This window comes from Carassius carassius, chromosome 34 (genome assembly GCF_963082965.1).
Source record: "Carassius carassius chromosome 34, fCarCar2.1, whole genome shotgun sequence".
Classification (NCBI taxonomy): Eukaryota; Metazoa; Chordata; class Actinopteri; order Cypriniformes; family Cyprinidae; genus Carassius; species Carassius carassius.
In genome coordinates, this window is record NC_081788.1 from 25,979,661 (window position 1) to 26,005,909 (window position 26,249).

Sequence of the window (26,249 nt, forward strand, 5' to 3'; positions counted from 1 at the left end):
TTAGTAGTGGTGGGCATAGATTAATTTTTTAATCTAGATTAATCTCACTGTGATCTTGAAATTAATCTAGATTAATCAAGATTAAAATGGCTCACTCGAATTCTCCCGAAGGTGTGTTACCCAAATAAAATTGACAAACAGTAAGTCTTTGAGAAGGGTTTTATCAAGCTAGATGGTGCATTAGAAAAGGGGCTCATCTCCTGTTTCCAAAATGCATCACAAAGTGCTTGAAAAAGCTGTAAACTAATTCCACATTGCACAAGGTGCAAACAACCTTACGCCTGTTTCACACATACTCCGTCAGCAGTGCGTATGCGTTGCATATTTTTTACACACCCATGCTAACGGATTCCAGTTGTGTTCCAGGAGCGTCGCGTCCTGTGTGAAAGCACATCGAGTCCGTGCTGCACCACATACGTAACGCACACGGACTGCATACGCACTGCAGACGGAGTATGTGTGAAACAGGTGTGAGCAGCAAGCAACGTTTCATGCAGACTTTGTTTACAATTTTAGTTTCAGTTCTACATTTTGAGTGCCAGTATTAGTATGCTCTCTGAGAAAAAAAAAAAAAAGTTATTTAAAAAAAAGTCAGTGCAAATAAAACATTGTATAGTTTCACAAAAATGCATATTATTGTAAAGTTTCCTATAGCTTTATCAATTCAATATTCTACAGATTGAAAGCAGGTTATAGTGGGAAATATAACAGATAAGTCAAAAGACCACAATTTGAAATGTTTTCCATCTAGATGCAGCGTTTTGTTTAGTTTTTTGCCAATGTGCAGAACACTGAGTATCCGAGTATGTTCTGCTGTAAAGGCTGTGACCGCAGGTGAACTATAGACATGTAGTTGCCAAACTTTGCCTTCATTTGTCTTAAGTTGAGAACCCATAGACAAATAGCCAAGATTAAACCAAGACAAACCAGCCTCATTCCGACCTGTGGGAATTCTGCCCTGTAGGAGAATCAACTCAAAAACTAAATCATTTTGACATTATAGATGTAATCAGAATGTACAAATTAGACTACATAATGTAAGGCCTCAGAAAATATTTGCACATTGTTGTAAAATCTGCTAGCACTTTTTAATCGTGTTAGAAAGCATTTTCTTTTTTCTTCTTGTGATTTACATACTGTAAAATAAATCGGAGATTTATTTTGTGAAGGCTTTTATTTTGCTTATATGCATATAAATATAAATACATATTGATATATGTGTGCTATATTTTAACATTTGATGCTGTATGTACTTTTGATAAAGATGATAACATGGAGTGGGAATTCTTAGTGAAATGTTGCAAAGCAGTTGCCAGAAAGAATACAAGAGATAGCACACAAAATTGTTTTATTTAAAATATCAAGTGCTGCGGTTGTTAAATGTTTTAGATTGTGTGTGTAAAACTCCAGTATTTTCTGCTGACCACCCAGAATCCAGCTCGATTTGGTTTTCATTGAACTTTTATATTGGTGAAACCATTTACCTTACCAGAGGCTAGAAGAAGCGTCTATAGGTGGATATTTCAGCAAAAGGTGGCTCTACTAAAAACTGATGCTATTATTTGATTGGGTGCCCAAATTTTTGCACCTGTGTGTTTTTGTTCCGAATCACATTGCATTGTTTCTGTTGATTCAAAAAATGTTATTTTAGAACTTAAGTGTTTCCACAAGGTATCAAATATATCCAAATGAAGTTGCTGTTTCGAAAGGCCAGCAGATTATATATTAAAATTATGATCATTTCAGGGGTGCCAAAACTTTTGCATAAAACTGTATAATTTTATCTCTCACTGTGAACATGCCTTTATGACTGTCAGCAGTGAGAATGATCTAAGTGCCCCTCAGACATCTGGGGATAAGGTAACCTCCTCACCACTTCCAATTTAGAGATACTGGTTTACCAAAGGCCTTACTCGTTTACCCATCGAACCATTAAGTTCAATTTGAGTTAAAGTAATATCTCACTCAAAAAATTGCTGAAAATGTACACACTCTTGGGCCTTCCAAAATGTAGATGAGTTTGTTTCTTCAGGGAACAGATTTAGAGAAATTTAGCATTACATAGTTTCCTCACCAATTGATCCTCTGAAGTGAATGGGTGCCGTCACAATGAGAGTCCAAACAGCTGATATAAACATCACAGTAATCCACACCACTCCAGTCCATCAATTAATGTCTTGTAAGTGAAAAGCTGTATTAGTCACAAACAAATCCATCAAGCCGTTTTAACTTCGGTTTTACAATTGTGATGCTTTTATCAGCTCTTTGAGCTCTTATTCTGACGGCATCTACACGTTGGATGGCCTGTGGGTGAGTACATTTTCAGCTAAATTGTATTTTTGGGTGAACCATTCCTTTAAACAAGCCAAACTGCAAACAAAAAATCTGTCAAATCGAACACTAATTTTCAGCATCAGAAAGATTCACTTGTTTCCGTCCGAATAAGAGCCTGGGTTGGTCAGTAGATAAATGATTAGATAGTGATTACATGTAGAAATGTTTATCTAGAAAAAAATGTATTATGTCATTTATTGTGCTCTGCCAAATGTTCTCGACAGTATCTTTGCACTGAAGGTTTGCTGAAAGTTTGTCGAGATATAGAGGAAAAATTACACAAAGTCCTTAAAGGGAATGGTGAACCGCACAGGAGAGTCACATCTGAATCAATCTCCGATTACACTTAGAATGCAGTGTCCACTGAACTCAATTAGCCTTTGTTCACTGCTTCCAAAGACTTCGTTACAGATTCAGTAGAACCAAACGATAAAGCAGCCCTCGAGAGGACCATCTAATGAGAGAGTCCAAAGCTTCGGGTGACGATACTGTCTTGAAAAACCACAGTTGACCCAGTAATAAGATCACTGATGTCTTTCATTCTTGTGGTTTGTAACACACTGTGATATAACCATGGTTGTTCGTTTTTAACTCGAACATTAGTAAAGCTGAGGTAACTCTACCATGTGTGTTAGTGTCCCATCGATCTAACAGGATCCCTCTCGTGTAAGAAGGGCTTCATGCTCCACCACTGTGATCTTGTGCTGATCCACCTGTCCAAGTCAAAGCAACAAATGGCAATAAACTAACTCCATGAAAATGGTCTCATCGCAGTTTTTTGTCGCTGTGTCAAAGTTACAGATGTCTTTATGTATAAAATCCTAAGTTTAAATTGAAAAAAAGATCAGAATTTCATCTTTTCTCATTGACTATGAGCTCCATATTCATATCTAGTAATGTATGAGTCATAAAACCCTCATTTATAAAATGTGCTATTAATTTTTTTTTAAGATTAAAAATGGATTGTCATGTGTCAAACTTTACAGGGATAAAGAGTCGAGTAGATCCATATTATTTTACAGTGGCTTTATACCAGTGGTATTTGATGGACACTGTAATAAGCATTGCAGTGCATATTTATAAGGGTTGATTGAAGATCTTTGTCAAATCACATCATTTTTCCTGGTGGCATAGTTCTTGTGTGCTTCAGTTTCAGACCTGTTCACCGGGGTGGGCCAGTCGTGATGCCCATGCTTTTCAGACTGGTTTTAAAGACAAATGCCAGTTTGTCAGGAAAGCGTAACTGCCATAATAAAAGCACAAATGTCAGGGCATGACAAAACTTCTTCAGTCACCAAAAATACCCTTAGACCTCAGAGGGTTAAACCAGGCTGGGCTGGCTGTTTGTTGACTATGTTTAGCTGAGCTACTTTGCTCTATTTCTGCGCAGAGCTTGAAACAGATAGGCGTTCAGTCCTGAAGCACAAAAGCTGAAATCAGCTCCCACTCAAAGCAGTTTGCACAGTAGAACTGGGTTGGATACTACCTTAATATTTTCTCTATAATACTCAACACTAGAAAGAAAAAATGGTGTAGAGAAAAACTGCTGGTAAATTTTACAAATAATTACAAAACATCTGCAAGTAACTATGGATGCCAGCTTCTGTCATGGAATTAAAGGGATAGTTCAGCGAAAAAAGAAAATTAGCCCATGATTTATTCACCCTCGGGCATCCTAGGCGTATCTGACATTCCTCTTTAAGACGAACACAATCGCAGTTATATTTAAAATTGCCCTGGCTTACCAAGCTGTATAATGGCAGTGAACGGTGCTCCTGTTTTTGAAGCCTAAACAACTGCATCCATCCATCATAAAACCACTCCACATGCCATTTCCACAATTAAAGGAGATTGCAAGAAAAGTTAGCCGCTGGCATAATGTGTAAAATGCCATTTAGGCAATATTAAGTAAGGCCGTTCTATTTTAGTACATTATTATAGGAACTGTTGGTCAAGTATATTTCATTGTTTTCCCCTTTTAAAAATGTTATACAAATCATCCCTTATAATAGCTATTACAGGTTTTATGCAGTGAAACTAATGCTACCACTCCTCATTCTGCTCTTACCCCCACTTTTATCATCAAATATAAACTCCTGACACGCCACTGAAGCTCATTCAGCAAACCCGTCCAAAACACAGCCTGATAACACAATATTTGTGTAATTTTGCAATAACATAATGATTCTTTATGTGTTCTTGCTAATATGGTGAGGTATCAAGTATTCCTCCTCTGTCAGTCTATCTAACACATAGTTCACAACTCTGTTGAGACTTTGCCCCAGACTCACGGTATGACAGAAAAAGACCATGCAGTCATCCGCTTAATATCAACAGCTAAAATAATTACCCATAAAATACGGTTCAGAATTATGCAGGACAGTACGGAGGAAAAATCCTGTGCTTGCAAACATTCAGTCCGACCTCATTTCAGTGTTGTAAATCCTTCAACTAAAGGCCAAGTGAATCATTTAACAACTCTATAAAAAAAAAGATCTTGTAGGACTACAATCAGTTAGGGTTTATAAAGTCATTTAAGTGCATAGTAATTAAATATTTTCCTAAAATAAATATGTTAACCAAGCAAAACATTTTTGAATGCATGCATTGCTTTTTGCACGATGTAGCAAAAACCTCATCGAGCACTTACAGAGAGAAACTATCACAATTGACGCTGTTTTCAGGAAACTCCTTTAAATTCGGGTTTGATTGAGATTTAAAAAGATAGTATGTAAAAAAAACCTCTTTCTTCGCGGGATTTTTAAATGGCGACTGGTCACGTTTTTCATCTCGACTACAACGAATAAGGACTTAAGTTTAACACAAAACACCACAAACTAAATGTTTCTAGCATTTAAAGTCTTTTTAAGACGTATGGTATATTTCTGTTAAGAAAGGAGCCAAATAAATCGCTGTTCACTGATAATCCTTAAATTCTTAGAGTAAAGATATCCGATGAATTAATTGTTTGTTCGAGTCAAATTTTCTCAATGAATCATTTGATTTCGTTCACAAATGGTTACAGCTGAATCGCAATTGTTCCATAATTGATTATTGAACTGAGTCAAGCTGAATAATGACACTATTGTGAACTGCTTTATTCTGTGAAGCTGCTTTGAAACAATCGGTACTGTATGAAGCGGCATAAAGGTGATTTGACTGTGGTCAAACTGATTCGATCACAAATCAAATTTAATTCGGTTCCCAAGTCTCACTGAATCAACAATCCGGTCATGGCAAGTAACAGCCTGTGAAAGGAAAATATTACCAAAAGAAAAAAAAAATAACACTTTCGAATGACTTCCTAACAACTGAAATATAGCGCACAAATTGTATGGATAACTTCTATGATAATTTTATGTATCTTAAGTGAATCATGACAATAATTCTAAGTGAATTGTCCCCTGAACTACTGATAGTAGTAAAATAGTTTTATTAATAAAAAAAAAAAAAAAAAAGAGACTCAGTCAAATCAAGATAAATGAAGTAAAATTTATTGGTTTGGTTTTTCAACATCCCAACTAAAGCACATCATCAGAACACATAACACAGATTTTGTAGTGAAGTAATGCAGACTGACGTTATTACAAACAAAACTTTCCTGAAGACATTTGAGGCAGATAACAGCACTAACTAGAAGAACCGTGCATTCACACACCTACGCAATCAAAACATGTTCCACGACGCCCAAGTATTGTTTATTCCAACATTGCCAACATCTCAATGCACGTTTCTTTTTTTTTTTTTTTCTCTCCAAGAACACAAAGAAAAAACCTGACGTAAGAAACCGCTGCTACATTTGGAAACGCATATGAAGAAAGAGCCCCTTTAACAGTACTACACAGTTCACTTGTTTATTTACGGGTTTGAAAATTACACAATATGAAATGACCGCCCAACTATCAATTAAACTGAACTCCTGCCATTTCCATCTCCAGGTATCCACTGACATTTTCATTGAACTGGTGCTTTGGTAAAATTTCACTAATCTAACCCATCATTGAGCGCGTGAAATAGTAAACTAGAGTCATGGCAGCAGATGTCATTCCTCACATTCTCATGAATGGTAATCTTCCAGGAGGTCTTGACTTGATTTTAACACGGCTATGATGTCATTCCAGTTGATTCTTGTTCAGGTTGCACTGCTCTAAGATCACAAAGATATTTATTTACACATGCCAGACAAGAAGCAAAGAAACCCAGGGCACTAAAACTGAAAAACAGCAAGAGTGACAGTAAGTGAACGGCGTTCAAGCCGGTGACCTTAAGTTGTGCTAAATGTTATCTGTGTGATTAATGCAAAACTAACACGTGGCCCTCAAGTGCAACATGAATATCATTTCAATACCTAGAGGGCGAGAGATACAGTGTGCTGTGTTTTGAAACACAATATCAGCTGCGGATGCTTTACTGTTCCTGCCAAAGCAGCATTCTTACCCAATGTAACAGCCCTACAGCGCTCCTATCAGATTGTACCGACTCGGTGGCCTCAAACCAGACAGGACTGGAAAGAAGCAGTTTACTCGCTCTGCTCTACAATAGAACTGAAATAAGTAGGCTGTGCCACACCCAAGACATAATAAAACAAAAATATCTTCCTATAGCATGACGGTCAAACTGACAAATGAGGCTTGTCGATCGTAAACTGGAGGGATTTTCTGTCTTAAGTGCTTACTGGGTGTTAAGTGTCGTGTACTCTTTAAATCAAAGATCTAAAATTAACAAAGACATGCATCTGTACTGCAACCAAAGCTCCATTTTCATAAGGACAGTTTTAAGGTTTCTCTTATAAGGCAAGAAAATTAAAGCAGTTCAATTGAAATCCAATCAAAAGCATCTCATCTAGAATATTCTGTAGTTTTTCTTGATCCTTCCATATAAACAAAGGCAATCATTTATGAATCACAAGCTGAATGAATCTGTGCAAACGTTTTTTTTTTAATCATGCTTATGTAAATTGATGCATTCAATTCAATGTGGCTTTTTAAAAGAATAGATCGCCCAAAAAATTAAACATCTGAAAGTGTACTCTCCCTCAGGCCGTTCACTTGTTTATCAGTGGTTCCTCTGCAGTGAATGGGTGCCGTCAGAATGAGAGCCCAAACAGCTGATAAATACATCACAATAATCCACACCAATCCAGTCCATCAATTAATATCATGTGACATTTTTAATAATAACAACTTACTTCAGATATGTTCCGATGAAGAAACAAACTAGTCTTGGATGGCTTGATAATGAGTCAATTTTCCATCTAATTTTTATTTTTGGATGAACTATTACTTTAAGTAAGAATGATTTGTCCACAGAAATTCACCCTGCTTGTGTTTCATGGATTAGGCTCGATGTATCCGACATAAACATGACACATCAAGAAATGTTAATACTCATTCCATTCTAAACTGATATTTTATAACCGAAACACTTTAAACATCACGTTTACAACAAAAATGGAAAGAAAAGGTATTACAGAGCATGAAAACCCTACAGAGGCTTTAATGAATCACATGAAAGCGCATGCATGAAGAACGGAACCCTGTTCTTACACAGCCAGAGAAGTGATGCGCTGAGCTGCTATCAGCCAATGAGGATGCAGGAAAGAGAGCAGGTGCATGACGGTTTTCGTTCAGTCTGACTTCTTGTCCTGTTGAGCGTCACATTTGGCCTGTGTTCAGAGACAGAGCAGAAAGAAAGTCAGCAAATGAAAGAGATTTGCACAATGCTGCAAGATTTGGCGAGTTAATTTGGGTGGCTGGCATGACTTCAGAAAGCTCCTGCATGCTTTATACACTGTACATATAAAACTGTATGGGTGAGAGTATGGGCTTCACAGCGCTGTGATGTGCACGAAAGCACCTTGTTGACCTTGTTGCAGTGTTGCCTTTAACTGTCATTTTGCATTATTGACACACTGTTTTCCTAATTAATGTCGTTCAGCTGCTTTGACGCAATCTTTTTTGTTTAAAGTGCTATATTAATAAAGGTGACTTGACGCAAGCGTGTTCCATGCAATAAGTGCAGCACGTGTTCATGAGTCACAGTCTCTTATGAGCTGCTTATTTATATTTAAATTAGAAGCCTGTCTATCGGACCCCCATCCACTCTCTCACTTACACACACTTGAGAAGACTACCAGGACAACGACTGACAGGTGCACAGACTTCAGGTTAATAAAAGTACAGGAAAAAGTAAATAAAGAGAGAGTGAGGCAATCTCTTCTAGTATCATCAGCCACATGATTATCAATATTTAGAGCTGATTTCTTTTAAGAGTAAACATCATTTGAACCAAACAGCATTATATTGAAGTAAAATGGCATGCTAGAACTTCTATGTACACTTTTGAGTGAAGGTGTAAGCTAACCAGTGAAATGGTTCAATGAAAAGAATGGATTCGCAGCAATGAATAAGACTTCAACTCGATTGATATTTATGCATATGAGGCTTAGCATATGAAACCGTATAAATGTTTAACCAGAGACTGCATCATCCAAACTCACATACTTTAGATGCTACTGATATCATTCATCTTTTTTCAGGTCACTTCAGGTTTGACTTCAGTTATTATGCTGCCTTAAAAGGCAGCAGTCTTTGTAGACAGCGAGGCAGCTCACTAGGGTCTGGAGCGGAGCTAGGATAGGAAAGATGTTAGCGGTGTGACACATGCGTGACCTCTGACCTGCAGTCTTCCGTGCTCCTCCAGCAGACGGTCGTACTCTGCGGTGAGGCTCTCAGCCTGCTTCTTCATGGCCTTCACATCGCTGTCTGACTTCTGAAGAGCTGCACACACAAGCGAATAATGTAAACAATAAGTCCTAGAAATACACGAGTCAGAGATCTAAATGACCTTTTCAATAGAGCTACACATTCTCCAGGTTACAGTATCATCACAGAGCCAGACCTTTTGACTTTCAGTGGAATCTCTGGTCCACTTTGTGCCTTATTCTGTCTCACTTAGACCAGAAGAGACCATGTGATTGACATATACTAGAAATTAAAAGACTTTTTGGGGGGTTGTTAAGAATTTTTCATTTTTTTTTTTTTTTTTAAAGAAAAATACAGCAAAAACTATTTAAAATAACCGCTTTATATTCCAATGTATTTTAAAATGGAATTTATTCCTGTGATGCAAAGCTGAATTTTTAGCAGCCATTACTCCAGTCTTCAGTGTCACATGATCCTTCAGAAATCATTCGAATACATTGTAATTGCATTACACTGACACACAAATACACTGAAATCATTCTAATACACTGTAATTAAAAAAAATATTTCTTATTATTATCAAAGTTAAAACCGTTGTGCTGCTTAATTTTTTTGTGGGGGAAAAAAATAGCATTTATTTGAATTATAATTATTTGTACAATGTAATAAGACTTTATGGTCACTTTTTATTCAATTTAGTGCATGCTTTGTTTACTAAAAGTATCAATTTGTTTTAAAAAAAACAACAAATTTATTTTTTTTTTCTTACTGAACCTAAACTGTTGAAAGGAAGCATAACCCTATTCCTTTCATTTACAATGACATTTAAACGGCAAGTTGATCTGAAAACTATTACTAAAATAATAACTGCAAGCAAGCTCACTTAAGCCCCTTTCACACTGCACGTCAGACCCGGCATATTGCCGGAACATTGCCGGGTCGCCTTCTGTGTGAAAGCAACCACGTCCTGGGATTGATTCCGGCATTGAACCTGGGTCGGGGACCTAGTAACATTGCCAGGTTCAACCCGGGACGAGCGCTGTGTGAACAAAAGCCAGATCTAATGCTGTGTCGAAGTGATGACATGCGTTATCGCGCGATTCTTTTACCGGCTGTTTTGAAGAAAGATCAACGTTTGCGAAAAAAAAATATGTGCAAACTGTAATGAAGCAGAGATTAGTTAGTTCCTCACTTTTCGCGCTGACGCCGAGATCATTCGCCAGCTTCAGTGAAAGTATAACGTGCCTAGCGTTTTCGACTCGTACATTACACGTCACGCCCTGATGTCACATGTTGTTACGGGATCTTTACGGGTTGTGTGTGAAAGCACGCACATATCCTGGGTCATCACTGGCAGTGTGAAAGTGCAAAATCTAGCGGCCCGGGAACAATTGCCGGAACACTTTACCCATGTATTTGCTGGAATCCCAGTGTGAAAGGGGCTTTACTGTTTTGTGCACTACCTTTAAAATGGGCTTTGCTACAAGATGACCCAATGGAGACCTCAGTTTGGGGGTCATCAAAGGGTCATGAACCCTTTAGCACTGTCTACATTCAATAAGCGTGTGAAAGGAGGCGTGGGAATCGATCTTTCTAAGCTTGTTCTTTTGTAAGAAGTCTACTTCTGCTGAGGTCATCTTGTGTTGCTCACTGTAGGGTCATCAAAGGGACCAAAGTTTTTTTTAATCCATGTCTGACAATATGAAATAATGAAGCAAGAAAGCATTAAACTGAATGCTGTTAAAGTTTAAACTTTCTATTCATCAAAGAATCCTGAATCACAGTTTCCACAAAAATACTAAGCAGCTTTGATTTCTGAAGGATCATGTGACACAAAAAAAAAGGAGTGAATGATCGCATGCATGATCCAATTATACATTTATACTAATAATCTTCCTAAGTAAAAAAGAAAATATATTTAAAACATTACATTCACTTCATACTAAGTATAGTTCAAATCTATTAACATATTTACTGATATATCACTTGAGACATACTGATATTAAAAACTTTATTTTGAAGTACTACTACTATTTCTTAATATTAAGCCTAAAATATATGTTTGAATGTCACGATTGATGAGGATTGTATGATTTTAGAATAATATCTTCTTTAAATGCGAGTTATTTAAAATGTGCCTGAAGCATACTTGTAATAGTTTCACTTTAGCACAATCAAATATATTTCAGTATATCTTTAGTTGGACTTCAGCACTTCTGCACAACTGAAGTGCATTAAGGACTAATTTAGCAGACTTTAAGTATACCAGTTTAGTACACCAAAAGTACAATTGCAGGGTATATTTATTAAGTACATAAATATGTATAATTAGCATTTGACTTCATAACTATAGAATACATTTGAGTATACATTTATTTTTCACTAGGGTTCATTAAGAAAAAAAAAGGTTTAATAGTCTTTTGGCCATTAATGTTCACCAAGAGACTGTGCAACCATAGACATGCACACATTAGCTTTCATTTTTAAATAAGTAAACAGGGAGTGGTTCAGTGTTTGAGTGATTCGGAGTCATTTAGTACCTGTCTTTGTTGAGTCGAGTTCATCCTTCAATTTCCTGACCTCTTCTGTCAGATTTTTCTTATCCTCCTCTACGCCACCCTTGGCCTTTCCACCCACTTCAGGTACTTCGACGCCCGCGTCCCGCAGTTTCTGGTGAAGAACAGTAAGTCTTTTTATTAGTCACATCATGAGATAATCAGCTTTTTCATTTCTCAAACAGTGTTGCTCTGAGTTCCCAGAGGATATTGAGAGGGTGTAAAATACCTGATAAATCACAGTGTTAACACAGAGTCATGTTCGAACTGGTTTAATTTTGTTATACATGTTATTGTGCACAATTTATTCTTGACTCAATCCATTCCCAATCACTAAAATCCAGTTCCATTCTGCTTTTTCAAACATATCCAGTTCATCATGTTTCAGAGGTGAAATGGGTTTCAAACAGCTACTTGGAAGGATGTTTTAGCTAAATATAAGGACAGGGATGAATCTAGAAGACTTGCAAAACATTTCCCCGAAAACCTAAACCACTCCTTACTGCTGTAAGGACTCTCTTAATAACTTCAAAGGCCATTCATTAACATAATAAGTTACAGGAAAAAACAAAAACAAAAAAAAAACAGGTGCTCTATTTTCCAGGGATCCCAGGGATATGTTAATATTAGGTTTATCAATGTTCTCCATCTGTATCCTCAGCTTAGAAGATCCATCAATGGTAGTGTTCACATCTGACTGGCCCACTTCTCATACAAACATAAAAGGTTCTCCAGAAAGAAGATTTTAGCCTGTAGACTCACTAAATACTAGAACACTAGAGAATAAATGCTGTGGTCAACTCAAACAACACATGCAGTTAATATAAATAAAAAACAATTTAACAGCAAAAAAAAACATTTTATGCTTCAGCCATTCAAAAGTTGATTCTCTATTATGCTAAATGATGAACAATGGTTACAAGAGATTTTTCTTTATTTATTATTTTATTACTTGCTTAGTTTTTATTGGAGTTAGTAGTTAAAATTGGACTCTAATACTAGTGCGCTGCAGAGTTATTATAGTTTACTAAATCTAAAACTAATATTAAACTAAATATTTAACTATATAAAAACTGATTTAAAATAATAAATAGTATGATGGAATAACACTGGTGTGCAGCTTACTAAATACTGAACACTTTATGTAGCAGCCTACTATTTTTATTTAAATATATTAAAGTATGTAATATGCAAATATGTCACATGACCTCATCATGTAGCATGTTTAATTTAGCAAATGTTATTATAATCTCATAAACAAAATACAGAAAAAGGAAAATTGCAGTGATATTACTTTCGGTTTACACTGGAAATCCTTTGGAAAAGGTCATGCATTGTGGGACAAAAACCCACATGTGTACTACAAGTCCTGAGACATACACAAGATATTGTGAATGTTTGGTTTTCCCAGAAGAGAAAGAGTGGAAGTGTTAAATGGACATATCAGCTAAAATTTAACTTTAGTGCTTTTACTAAACACAGCAAAAGTGACATTTTGATTTCATATGGTCATTAATGAACAATAGCTGTCTGAAACTTTAGTAGCTGCTCACAGACATCCTGTACTCTAGTTCTGCTTACATATTAACACACAATGGCATGGATATTGTGGTAAAGCGTTCAAGGGTCACGAAAGTTTTAGTAGTTCCACAAATCATTAAAACCTGACCAAGTGAATATTTTCATGCTTAACTGCTCAAGGTACGTGGCCCAAGGCACACAGACATTTTTAAAAGAGCTTATTCAAAGTGACCTGGACAAGGGAACAAACACAGGGGAGTTTTTTTAGCTCTTGTCGAACAAAGGAAAGATGTTTTCAGGCCTCGGGGAACAACTAGATCTGGGTCAGATGTTTTGGATTATGTTTCCTGCAGATATATTAAAAGTAATTTCAAATACAACTGAAGCACCAAGCTGAAAAGACTACTCTTAAATGGGACATGAGAGTGAAGATGATGCAAGCTCTGTTGACCCTTTAATCTAGGAAACTGCATCATTTTTGTCATAAAGAAATAAACCAATACATAAATAAATGCACTTTGCAGACATATTGTAACATTCATAATGCAAATGTCCCTCTCAAGTTCATTCAAAACATTTATGGGAACAAATCAGCAAAAAAAAAAAAAAAAAAAACTGCAGATTTGCCACATTTATGACGTCACATCCACATGACCACTAGGTTACGATACGTGGAGATTGGCCAGTTATAACTAAGGTCATTTGTAGTACAGTAAAGCCTTTATGGAACAAGTAGCAATAACAGCCGGCTAAATTCCCACAGGAAGGGTGAAAATGGTACAAATGAACTAAAATAAAACCTTGATTAACAATATAAGAGGACTTGCTAAAAAGTAAAATGCTCAAAGAATGTTAAACGACCCATTCCAACCATCGAACCCTCACAAAAACTATCAGCGCTTTAATACAAAAGGATCCATCTTGGCCAATTGCATTATGAATTATTAAAAAACGATTTCACATAACTAATAGCTGCAGTAGAACTAGATTTTATGAAGCAGAACCTTGCAAAATTCATGATCTTATTCACACTTAATTGTGAGAGCGCTCTATAGCTGCTTGGGGACCAATGATGGAGAACGATCAACTGAGATGAGAGATCAATACAGGCCCTTTAAGCGGTTCATGTGCCGTTCTCACCTCGTCACCTCACAGTACGTTAGCATCTACACATGGATTACGCACTCTATCAATAATAACCGCAGCAAAAAATTAGTTCACCTCAACCAGTTCAAGGACACTCATCTTGTCCAGACGCTTCAAGAACAGAGTGGGAGATTTACAGGTCAGAGTCAAACTTCATTTACTAAATTGAAATATTCCACCATCTGTCACTCAGTACAGCTTGTGCTCTTGTTTATGGCTCGCTCTGTGGTTACAACATTTGACAGACGTGAATTATGGCAGTGTGTGTGTGTGTGTGTGTGTGATAACCCACGTGTGCCATGCTTCTGCATTGGGTGACAGCATGCAAAGATCAATGTGGTGACTTACTGTACGTCAGCACTGTAATTGAGCCACGCAGTGCTCATGACTAAAATTACAACCAATTAAAGCTACATGGGGGGGAAAAAACTAATAAAAATGGAAAAAGCACAAAAAATTACTAAAACTTAGATTAAAAAAGAAATTTGGAATTATATAAATAAAAGCTCATTCAAAATATAAAAAATATTTTAATAGTATAAATACCACTAACAATGCTTGTCTGCATTAAATGTAAAAATGCCATAATACCTAGACACTGTGCTGAGAGATGCAATTCTACTTAATTGATTCTATTTAGTGCACTACTTTGGAAGCCCCAAAACTTAATAAAATAAAAACTAAATTAACAAAGTACCATGCCATGAAGGCCACTGGGAAATGTATAAGTGTAAGGCTTACAAGCAAGAACAAACAGAACAAGCAAATGATCTATCAAACAAGTCTGTTTGTTAACCAATTCAGTCTGAATTACCAGCAGAATACTAAGGCTCAGAAGTTTAGAACCAACCCTTACCAGAATGCTTGAGAAAGATCAATACAGTGTTGTAATAGTAACTAATCATTGCATCACTAATCAAGCAAACGTGTGTCATCATAGTGTCATCATCATTCTACTTTAGGGCACAAACTAGCACTTGGTACTTCCTCCTTTTCACTTCATTTGAAAAAGCCTGTCAACATGGAACTGTTCTAATGAACTGTAGTTCCGCTCTACATTGTTTATAAAATGGTGGGCCGTTTCATTGAATTTCCCTGGAAGTCCACTGGATGCAAAAGGGCTTCAGAGCACAATGACTACAGCTCATCACCACCTATAACGTTTCAGTTATCAACCACTCAGCCAAACCTCAATATTTGGGTAACTTGCCCTAATTAAAGATGCTATCAGCAATGTGTTCTTGATATGTAATACTATAGCAATTAGAACAGTCAAAATATTTTTCTGTTTATATTCCCAATTTCCTAAATGTATACCTATACACTTTTATACAAATGTATATACATTTATTCATTTGAAACTATTCTCATCATAAATATGTTCTCCAGGTCAAATGTTTGGGTCAGTATTTTTATTTTCTTTAAATACTTTTATTTATCATGGACACATTAAATTTGACAGTTTTCAACATTAATAGTATATATATATATATATATAAATTTTTGGGGGTTATTTTTATGCATGTATTTTTTATTTATTTTTAATACTTTAAATACTTTTATTCATCATGGACTCACTAAATTTTACATTGTTTTAAACAAAATATTACTGTTTTTACTGTATTTCTCTATCAAATAAATAAAGCCTTGGTGAGCATAAGAGACTTTCAAAAACATAAAAAAGAATACATTTAAAAAAAAAAGTCTTGCCAACCCAGTAGCTCAACATTTCAAATTATTTTGCTGCCATCTGACAGTACGTGAGTGTCAAGTGTTACTTTTGGACATTTCCACACAGTCTGTAAATTCTAAACTCATTTCTAGACATAATGTGAAACCCTGCCCTCTAGAGGTAAAGTGCAAAGTCTGCAGCACTGTGATATTGATGGACAGTGTTTCTCTGAGGACTGAGAGATGAAGAACACCAAACAAACCAGAATGACTCACGAGAACATGTGATGTTGAAACATTACTAATGAAGCGCATGTGGGATCACAACTAAATCATAAACATCTTAGCAACAATTCTAGAATTACAACTCTGTCATCATTTAGTCATTCTCAAATATTGTCCAACACAACATTTGTTTGAATTAGGTCACTACAGCTGTTTACCAACTTCTCATTTTGTGTTGGTCATAGACATTTACAATCACATGAGGGTGAGCAAACAATGACAGAATAATAATTTATGGGTGAAAAGTTTTTTAGTTCAGCATATTCATCACAGTCCCTCCCCTGTGACCTACACCACTGGTCATTAACCAGATACCAGGTAAAGGTAACTGCTCCTTGAAAGCCTTTAGGCTCATGAAAAGGCTTTACTATTAGACAGACATTTTCATGCACAACTCTCTCACCTCCTGCAGTTTTTCATTTTCCTCCATGTACTTCTTTGCAGCATCATTTGCTCCCTCTGCCTGCTTTTTAAAGGCTTCATTAGAGGCTATCAGTGTAGCCTGCTGAGACAGCAGAGTTGCCAGACGTCTCAACAGCCTGGAGGGAAAAAAACAACATGAACTCAGACACGAGTGGATTTACAAAACAGACAGTGTGTATCTGATTATTACAGTTCACTGCAGCAGCCGACGTTGGAATTTTGCATTGTACAGACAGATTTTGGCTTAATTATTGGCGCTTACAAAGGCAACAATCTCTATTACTATTATTTGAACAAACCTCTAATTAAATACTGAACTTCATTACGTAACTCGTCCTACACGTTTCTGTTTGAGACATCAATGATTCCTCAAATCTTGTAGCTTGATGAGGAGACGTGTTGCTACTTTTCTCCAATTTTCACCTTTCAGACAATTAAAACATCATGACTGAATTTATTGAAAAAAAAAATAATGGTTTTATATATTTTAATATACTTTAAAATATAATTTATTTCTGTGATGCAAAGCTGAATTTTCTTGAACAGTTTTTGCATCACATGATCCTTCACAAATTCTGATTGATCAATGTTGGAAACAGTTTAGCTTATTATGTAATTTTTTTTGAACTTGTGATTCTTTTTAAAAACTATTTTAAAAACATGCTTTTCTTTTTTACTTTTTATTCATCAAAGAATCCTGAAAAAAAAGTATTGTTTCCTGCTCTGATAATAAATCAATGATTATTTTAAATTGTAATAACATTTCACAGTATTACAATGTATTTTCTGTAATTTTAACCTATTTTTTATACCCAGATGCATGCATGACACTTCTAGGAAACACAGATGTGCATTAATAACCACAACAAAATCAGCATAAACAAATGGGTAACTACTGCTCGACCATAGGCAAATATCAAATGGTTTTTGCCAGCCAGTGTATAGCTTTTGGCTATTCTCCTCACTTAACACTGTCTTCTACAATTTCATAGAGCAAGATGAGCAGAGAGGCACAGGCTGATGACATCTGAACCGTGTGCTCAAATGCAGAGGCTAAATCCAGCATGCATCACCTTCATATCAGTGTCCACATGTATAAGAGTTCAAGGTTTTGGAAAAGACTGTTGTGACCAAATGCAGATTAAATGCAAGTGAAGCCCACACTTTGGTCACACACTCTATATGACATAACAAGATGAGCTGAGGTGACCTACATTAGATTCACTTTAACCTCTCCTGAATATTCAATTTGCCAAATTTGACACAAACAAGTCGTTTTTAGTTGGTGCAAGTGCTTTTACAGTACAGAAAAAAAAAAATTTCACAGCAATAAAAATGTCTTGTTCAAAAATAATTTCCATTAGAATCATAATAGATTAAAGACAACACAACAAATACTGCATATACTAATCATGCATAAATACTTCAATTTAATTATATATGTATTTTAAACTAAGATTTTTTTTACAAATAATGCTACAATACTTAATGGTCATTAAAAAAATCGGCTTCATTTTCTTTGTAGGCCAACTATAATACCTTTTTAGTGGTGAAATATGACCCTTTAATTGTACCTTAATTGTAGATATCAGAATCAATTATGCCAGAGAAGAAAAAGGGAGAAAAATCCATAAAAAGAATCCATAAAAAGATTCATTTACTTTAGGAGAGCTCAGAGAAAATATCCCTAATTTAATCTATTTCACTTACCCCACTAACAATTTATGTATTATTTTATTATAAATCTAACTAAATTTTGTCAGGTGCCAGTGGACTAAGACAAATAGACTTAATAGATTCAATAGATCTAATTTTTTTTTTTTCTAAAATGTAATGTTTGACATTCTGTTGCATTAACCACTGAACAGCCCTTAACATAATACATTGGAATCGTCCACACAGCTACTGCATCCTAACATGCCTGAAGCACATGTCAAGCCGTCATGTGCCACTTCAGTCACCTTTGTGGCATCTGTGCATTTGCTGGCAAGGTGAAGGAGGTCCATTTTGTAACAGAAGTCATGGCCTTTTGGCCAGTGAGAACGCCATGAACACAGGCTAAATATAATGCCCATCACCAGTTGCTTGATCACATGTCCTGCAGCTGTTCGCATGATTACAAAAACGACACTCAAGCCCAGCTGTCAAGGGAAGTAGTATCGCTAATGGATGTTGTAGTTATGCAGCAGGGTATAAATAACCTGCCATTCAGAGAAAATATGGTGAAACCCCTTTATGGGAAAACTATGCAGAGCTGGGAGATTCTCAAACGTTACGTATAGAGCACAACAACGACCTGGCCAATCGGGATGTGGGAAGTTAAGTACCCGTGGATAAGTTTTGTCAATGGAAACAGTGTTGGGGGGACCCCCCCCCCCAACCGGCTCAACAGAAGATTCTTTCCATGTCTACTGTATTATTGCAACATATTCTTCTCTCAGTCTGCCCCACACACAACTAACTCATTCACCTTTCATGAGTAAAAATAAAGACACTGTCTCCTAAAGGGGGGTGCATGATAAATATGTGCTGGAGAAATTAGGAAGCTGACTGACATGACAGGCAAGTAATTTATGTAAACTGAAGATTAATGGATTTTCAAATTCAGTGTGGAAAAATAAATAAAGCTGGCCCAGGGTTAAGGAGAGAAACTATAGCCTTAAATAATGATTTTTGCTGCATTAACCCTTTTGAACTACCAACATTTCAGAAAACAAACAAAATATTATTCAAGAATGTTAAAAAAAATAATGCATTAACCCTTTTGAACTACCAACATTTCAGAAAACAAACAAAATATTATTCAAGAATGTTAAAAAAAATAATAATAATAAAATAAAATAAATTATATATATATATATATCTCACCTTGGCTCCCTCGATAGATACTATAACTAAAATTTAGCATTGAGCAAAAACAGCTCGTCTCGAAACTAATTTTAGATTTAACTTGTTTCAGTGGCATTTTAAGGGCTTTTCATCTTTCTTTTTTTATGCATTTAAATGCACAAAGTATTTAATTAAACATTTTAACAAAATAAAAGTGTCTAACTACTGCATCACCCTGGTTCCCTCGACAGAAACCCACATGGATTTTTCATGCTCATCGTTCTTTATTAAAAATCTGCAAACAATAAAGTATGCTAGATGTGCCAAAAATGAACAGTACACGCTGTAATATCATTTATATTAATAACATCAATAATATTTTTAACTAAAAGTTCTAACGGAACATCTTTTGTTATGTCACAAACAACCTATATGTCCTAAATATATCCTCGAGTGGGTGGGCGGTCTGATTTGACTGACAGATGAGGTCACCAGCACTGGGCTGTAATAGGCTACAGTGACAGTTGAGAAGTGTTTCAGAAGTTAACCAAGGGTACTACATGTACACATGCAAAGCCCTTAATGAGAGTACGAAAAAATTATTGTGAGAAATTATTGTGAGTTAATTACAAATGTTATTTGCCAATTGGCTGGTAATTTTAATGGGTACTGCAATAACACAGGGTTACAATGAAACAACTTGTGCATTGTCTTATAAATACACTCCTCAGGGACTGAACGTGCTGAACCCAAAGACCCTGTTATGAGTCCAGGTGAAGTTCTGTTCACAAGCTTGGTCCTGAAAATCTGCTGGGAGTCATTAAACACAACGAAATTTAGACCATGTAACTGATCGTGTTCTGAAAACCAGTGCCAAAGCTCCAGTGCCAAAGAGAGACATGTTGAGGTGGGTAAAATACAGAAACGAGAGAGACCTGCGGGAGAAAGTGGCATAGAAAATGAGAGAGACATGGGGAATTAACACTCACAAACACAGGAGCAGGGCGAAGCCGGCGATGTACTCGTTCCTCTGGGCTCTGAAGAGCTTCATGTGCATGTGCTCAATGGCCACGGGGTTGTCGCTCAGATCCACTTTCTCTGTCACACTGTATTTTCTCACTTCTCTAAATGCATCTATAGAGGCAGAAACAAAAAAACTTTAGTTTTCATTCATAAATCTAGTTCAATCAATGCAACACTCAGAGAGAGAAATTGCTTAACTTAAATAATTGTAGGGCTGTTGAAATTATGTATTAACTGTTAAATATGTTTTTACTTCAATTATTGCAGATTTAATTATTGCATGGTCATTCACACAAATTACCAAACTTAACACATAATACATTTGGTTTAATCTTCTTTCTTTTGACCTTAAAAGGGCCATATTCTACACTTTTGAAGCATTTTATTTTCTCCCTGAAGAACCACAATATGTTACTCAAACTGTCTTGCACAAAAACCCAAATTTATAAACAGTAGTGCATGTTAATGATCTCTCATGACTATCTTTTTCATATACAAAGCACTGATATGTAAATATAGGCAGTCATATGCTCATGAGCGCATTATAACATCAATACAGCAATCACTTCTGAAAGACCTGCTTCTGCAACTTTTAATAATAATACATCCTCTTTAACATCATACTGACTTAATTACCATCTGATGGTATGTGTAGATGTATGCAGAAACCAAAGAAATGAACAAGACTGTTTAATGAAAACAATGCAGTGAGGTGTTTCCAAGTTCACCTATGAGCAGAAAGACAAGAATACAAATGATGACGATGAAGGCAGTGTTTCCATATGTTGTGATGACAGCGACCAGTCTAGACTTGAAAAATCTGCTCCATCTACAAACCCAACAACAGAAATAACATTGTAATCAAAACAGAGGGCAAAAGAACACATGAGATAACACAAATCTTTCTCAACAAGTCCAAAGAACATCATACAGTTTACATTTCTCCAACACACCATAAAAGGAGCATATATAGATGTCTTTGAGAAGCATTTCTTGTTTTGTTTTGTGAGGAGTCTGTGCAAACAAACCAATTCTCAGAGTGCTTCTTTGTGATAAGAAAATGTTGTTTACCAAGTGACCCCAACCTTGCAACCTTTAAACTGGCTTGAAGGTCATGTGAATGCTCTCAAATTAAGAAATTAGTCTCTCACAATACTCCTATTCCTATGGAATAAAAGCATTGAACATAATTTAATTATCCTGGTAATGCTGGAATCAAAATATCCAACACCCTCAGGCCATCAACGATGTAGCTTTATCCTTCATTGAAACAGATTTGAAAAATGCAGCAAATTTACCAAACAGGTGATATTTCATCACAATAATCCACAGGCCCATCAATTAAAGTCTTAAGAAGCAAACAGCTGTGTGTTTGTAAGAAACAAGAGTTCTCTATACTTAATATTGCTTTCTACAGTTGAAATGTTGTCTCACCTGAATCAGGAGAGAAATATGCACAGATCGAGCACTGTTGACAAGTGAAAACAGTCCAAAATAGTTCTTCTAAACAAATACGTTGTTGGATTTTGATGCGAGAGAACAATAGGTGAAGAACGTTTTCACTGGAGGAAACATAGTTTAATGCTTTATCGTGCTTCAACAACATCTGAAACTCACCGTTTTGGGGAGATGAAGGGGACACACAAAAGTAGTACCGCAAACACCTCAGCATACAGAAACGTTGCCACAGCCGTCCACTGAAGACTCATGATCTACCTGTAAGTCTATGAGAACATATCAGCAGTGATCAGCACAACTGATTACATTCACATTACTAACCAGACCCAGTAAACATTAATTAGCATTCAGAACGTAAAATACACAAGGTTATGAAAATATATTGTACTAACTCTGAACAAAAGCCCTGAAGCAAAGCACACTTGTTACATTAATTTATTACACCGTGTAAGAAATGAAGACACGCAGGTGTTCTGGTGAAAACTAATACAACAGCACCATCTTATGTCTACTACAGAAACGCCCCAGAAACAAGATGAAATCATCTCTGAGGCCTTTACACATTATGAGCCATGATCGAGAACCAATTCATGTCAAATACAAAGAGAAACAACTTGGTTTTGGTTACACCTCAACTGATAAAAGAGAATAGAGAACAATTTCGGTCATTAGAGACAAGTGTATTTATCAAATAATTCAGAACAGATTAAAAATTTAAAAGCAGGCCAGGGAGTCATGATTCAACATTTAAATGATTTATAATTAGGGAATGAATAAACATTTGCTGATAGATTTCATATATAAAATGGGAGTAACATTACATAATGTAAACAAACACATACATAAACATGTCTGTCAGAGCAGCACAACATAAATGTAAATTCGCTTTGTAATTTGAGTTACACATACAATTAACCGCATTCATATGAGCGCTAATTATGACTGAGATGTAAATAATTCCATTAAAACTTACAGAATTTGAGGTAAAAGCAGATATATTCACTGAAAGGCCTGCGGGAACGTGTCAAAACTCTTGCTGCACACTGATCCCACGCCAGACTAATCTACTTCCGGCGTGTGTGCTAACTCATTCTACAAGTGACAACTTCCCGCGTCGAAGGCGGGAAATGCTAGCGTAAAAGTCTTTTGATCAAATTAAATGACTTAAAATATATATTAACAATTAATGTAAAATAATACAATTAAAAATAGTTAAATGTTCATTATTTCCTTTAATTTTCCATTAATTTGAGAAATTTTTGTCAAATTGAAAAGCCCATTTCATGTGAAATGTGTGGAAATTCAGACACCAGAGATTTTGGGATTAAACCCCGCTATTATTTGTGTTACATGTCATCACATTGCAAATCACATTCAAAACCAGGTTTGTTCCATACATTAATACAATAATTATTTATCCTCTGACAAGATTAAACATTTAGTTAAGTTTTAGATCTGCTCTCTTGAAAAGTGGCTTGTCAATATTTTCAAGAGCCCAATGCTTTTCACATTTCACTGCTCGGACAATACAAACATAGAAATAATAAAACAAAACCTGTGCAAAAAGAACACAGGGACTACCCTCTTACACAAGGTGTTTAAGTCAGAAATGCAGTTTTTGGCATCTAAAGAGATGGACTAAGGTTTATTGACATTGGCTATATAACATAAATGAGTTTAAATTTGATAGTGAGCTTTAGAAAAAATGTTTGCTTGACTTTTATATGTATATGTGATACTCTCACACATAAAACTGATTAAATGTATAAGGCACTAGAAAAAAGTATTAATGAAAACACAATATGACAAAACACTTTAGTAAAAAAAAAAAAAAAACACTAAGAATGCCTAGAAATTATTTCATGTTCCAATTATTTGAATTCCAAGTATGATGAGGATTTCCAATTCATTTTTTCAGTTCCAGCATTCAAAATCTGTTTACATTAGTATTATAACTTCAGTCATTCACAATATCAAATGCACAACAATAAGGCAACAGAATAAATATGAGGTACCATAAAAAAGTCAGCACAGTTTAGCTTAGAAGCAAATGAGTTTAATATTTTGAGCATAATAAGGCTCTTGAAATATAACCATCTTTTCCAGTGGAAATAGGGCAGGAGTGTAGGACCTGTAGGCACAATGTGTTCTTATCATCTTTTCTCATGTATCTCATTTCTTCAGTTTCCTTTCTTCTTTCCTGGAGCCTTGGGACTAAAAGTAACAAAAGAGAGATAGAGAAATGACATTGAGTAGTCAAAAGAGATACAAAGCAAGAATATGCAATAGTGTTATATATTTCTCCAAATATGTGGACTAGCTCACATTATGTGTATCTGTCTCTCACAATGCTTTTTTTTACACACACAAGTCAATGTATTCTTGAATATTATACACAGATGTAATTATGTTAAACATGAACCAAGCAATCTCACACTGCTAATTGAGAATATGAGTGCTTGCATTTTAATGGTCATTTGTGAGAAATATGTATACTCATTACACAACACATAAATAAAAGTATGGACACACTTTTGTACTGAACAGATTTAGCTATTCAAACTAAACCCATCATTAACAGGTACAACAAAAGTCAGTATAAGTAATGGGTGCTGTCAGAATGAGAGTCCAAACAGCTGATAAAAACATCATAATACACAAATAATTTCTTACAAACATTCATCGTTTCACTTCACAAGACATTCATTGATGGACTGGAGTGGTGTGGATTAATTGTAATGTTTTTATCAGCTTTTTGGACTCTCATTCTGACGGCACCCATTCACTGCAGAGGATCCAGTGATGAGTAAGTGACGTATTGCTAATTTCCTCCAAATCTGTTGTGATCAAGAAACAATCTTGGATAGCCTGAGGGGCGAGTCAGCACATTTTAATTTTTGGGTGAACTACTATTACTTTAAATGAGCATTCATTTATATAACAGTATTATTTTCTGCAGGACACTTTCACTTATGCAAGGTCCACGGAGATGATTTTTGCCCCATCTTTAGTTGGAGCAATGAGCTTTCAGGGTTGGCCCCAAGGTTGAGGCTTTTATGTAGGACTGATTCCCTAATTAATAACAATGTTTATGGAATAAAAAGTTCAAGCAAGTGGCTGTGGTGTTCAAATTCCCCCATACTTTAGGCCATGCAGTTTATTTATACAAAAGGTACAAGAGTTTAGTTAGTGGTTAGTATCCTCATGCAGGCTTTGAACAAAATGACCTCTGATAGCCTGATCTGGGTGCATCTTTTGATGTCAGCATTTGACCTAAAAATACAGCTTTTCATGATGTAAAGATGATTTAAGGTGTTTGTGTTACAGGAAAAAAAGTATTTTGATGTATAAAATGATCAATCAGCAAATCGTGACTGAAATGAACATTTCTGAATCATGGTAGTAAGTATTTGTGCATCACTTTAATTTATATATATATATATATATATATATATATATATATATACACACACATATTAGGGGTGTAACGGTTCTCAAAATTCACGGTTCGGTTCGATACAATACACTGGTGTCACGGTTCGGATCGGTACGGTTCGGTACGTTTTAGATACAGCAAAAAGAAAAAATTGGCAGATAAATTGGCAGATAAAAACAGGTCTGGTGTTTGGGTGCACTTTGGATTCCCTGTAAGCTATAATGGTGATGATAGAATGAATGGTAAATAGTAAGGTCTCATATCCGCGGCTATAACGTAAATGTAGCCTACCAATGGTGATGTCTTTTGCCCTGTTTGAATCCGTTGGAAATGTCTGTCTAAATGCTGCGGGGATAGTTTGTTGCTTGTATGTTTCTCCTTTTTTCCGTCTTTTCCCAGATACTGACACACTAAGGTGATGTCGGCGTAAATGAGTTGACATGTTTCAAGTATTCCCGCTGGTGTTTTTTTTTTTTTTTTTTTTCCCGCTGGTGTAGCCTACACGACATATCGTTGTTTTTTTTTATCCACCACTCTCTTGCCATCACCATTATAGCTTACAGGGAATCCAAAGTGCACCCAAACACCAGACCTGTTGGTTATTGGAGGATCTTCTATTTGTCTGTTAAATGCATTGGCCCTTTTGCAACGAGCCTTCAGCGTGTGTTACGTGAGCGAGCGCCTGACTGAGTAGCCTAACATAAACATATAAGTTGGTGTTTTTTTCTTCTTCGGGGGTGTCAGGGGCGTTGCCTGTTACGTCGTTTGGGTTATTGGGCTACCTTGTTGAACGCATATCATTATATTTATTTTCCATTATTTTTTTTATTATTTACATTATTTTCCAAATATAAATAATTAGTC

At 35.8% G+C, this 26,249-nt stretch overlaps 2 protein-coding genes across 2 annotated transcripts in view; both read right to left on the reverse strand.

Annotated features, from left to right (window-relative positions):
• Positions 1-7,724: 7,724 nt before the first annotated feature.
• On the reverse strand, positions 7,725-23,068 carry LOC132114873 (B-cell receptor-associated protein 31-like). The gene is made up of 8 exons (XM_059523246.1): positions 22,923-23,068; positions 22,109-22,215; positions 21,220-21,320; positions 20,458-20,602; positions 16,620-16,755; positions 11,579-11,708; positions 9,013-9,113; positions 7,725-7,999 (listed from the first exon to the last, which is right to left on the reverse strand). The coding sequence occupies exons 2-8, from the start codon at positions 22,198-22,200 to the stop codon at positions 7,961-7,963; spliced, it is 744 nt and encodes a 247-aa protein (XP_059379229.1). The 5' UTR covers positions 22,201-22,215; positions 22,923-23,068; the 3' UTR covers positions 7,725-7,960.
• A 273-nt stretch (positions 23,069-23,341) lies between these two features.
• Positions 23,342-26,249, reverse strand: part of LOC132114875 (UDP-galactose translocator-like) — a 21,466-nt gene continuing 18,558 nt past the window's right edge. The window contains exon 5 of the mRNA XM_059523249.1: positions 23,342-24,163. Coding sequence (XP_059379232.1) covers positions 24,130-24,163 — 34 coding nt within the window. The 3' untranslated portion in view covers positions 23,342-24,129. The remainder of the gene's footprint in view (positions 24,164-26,249) is intronic.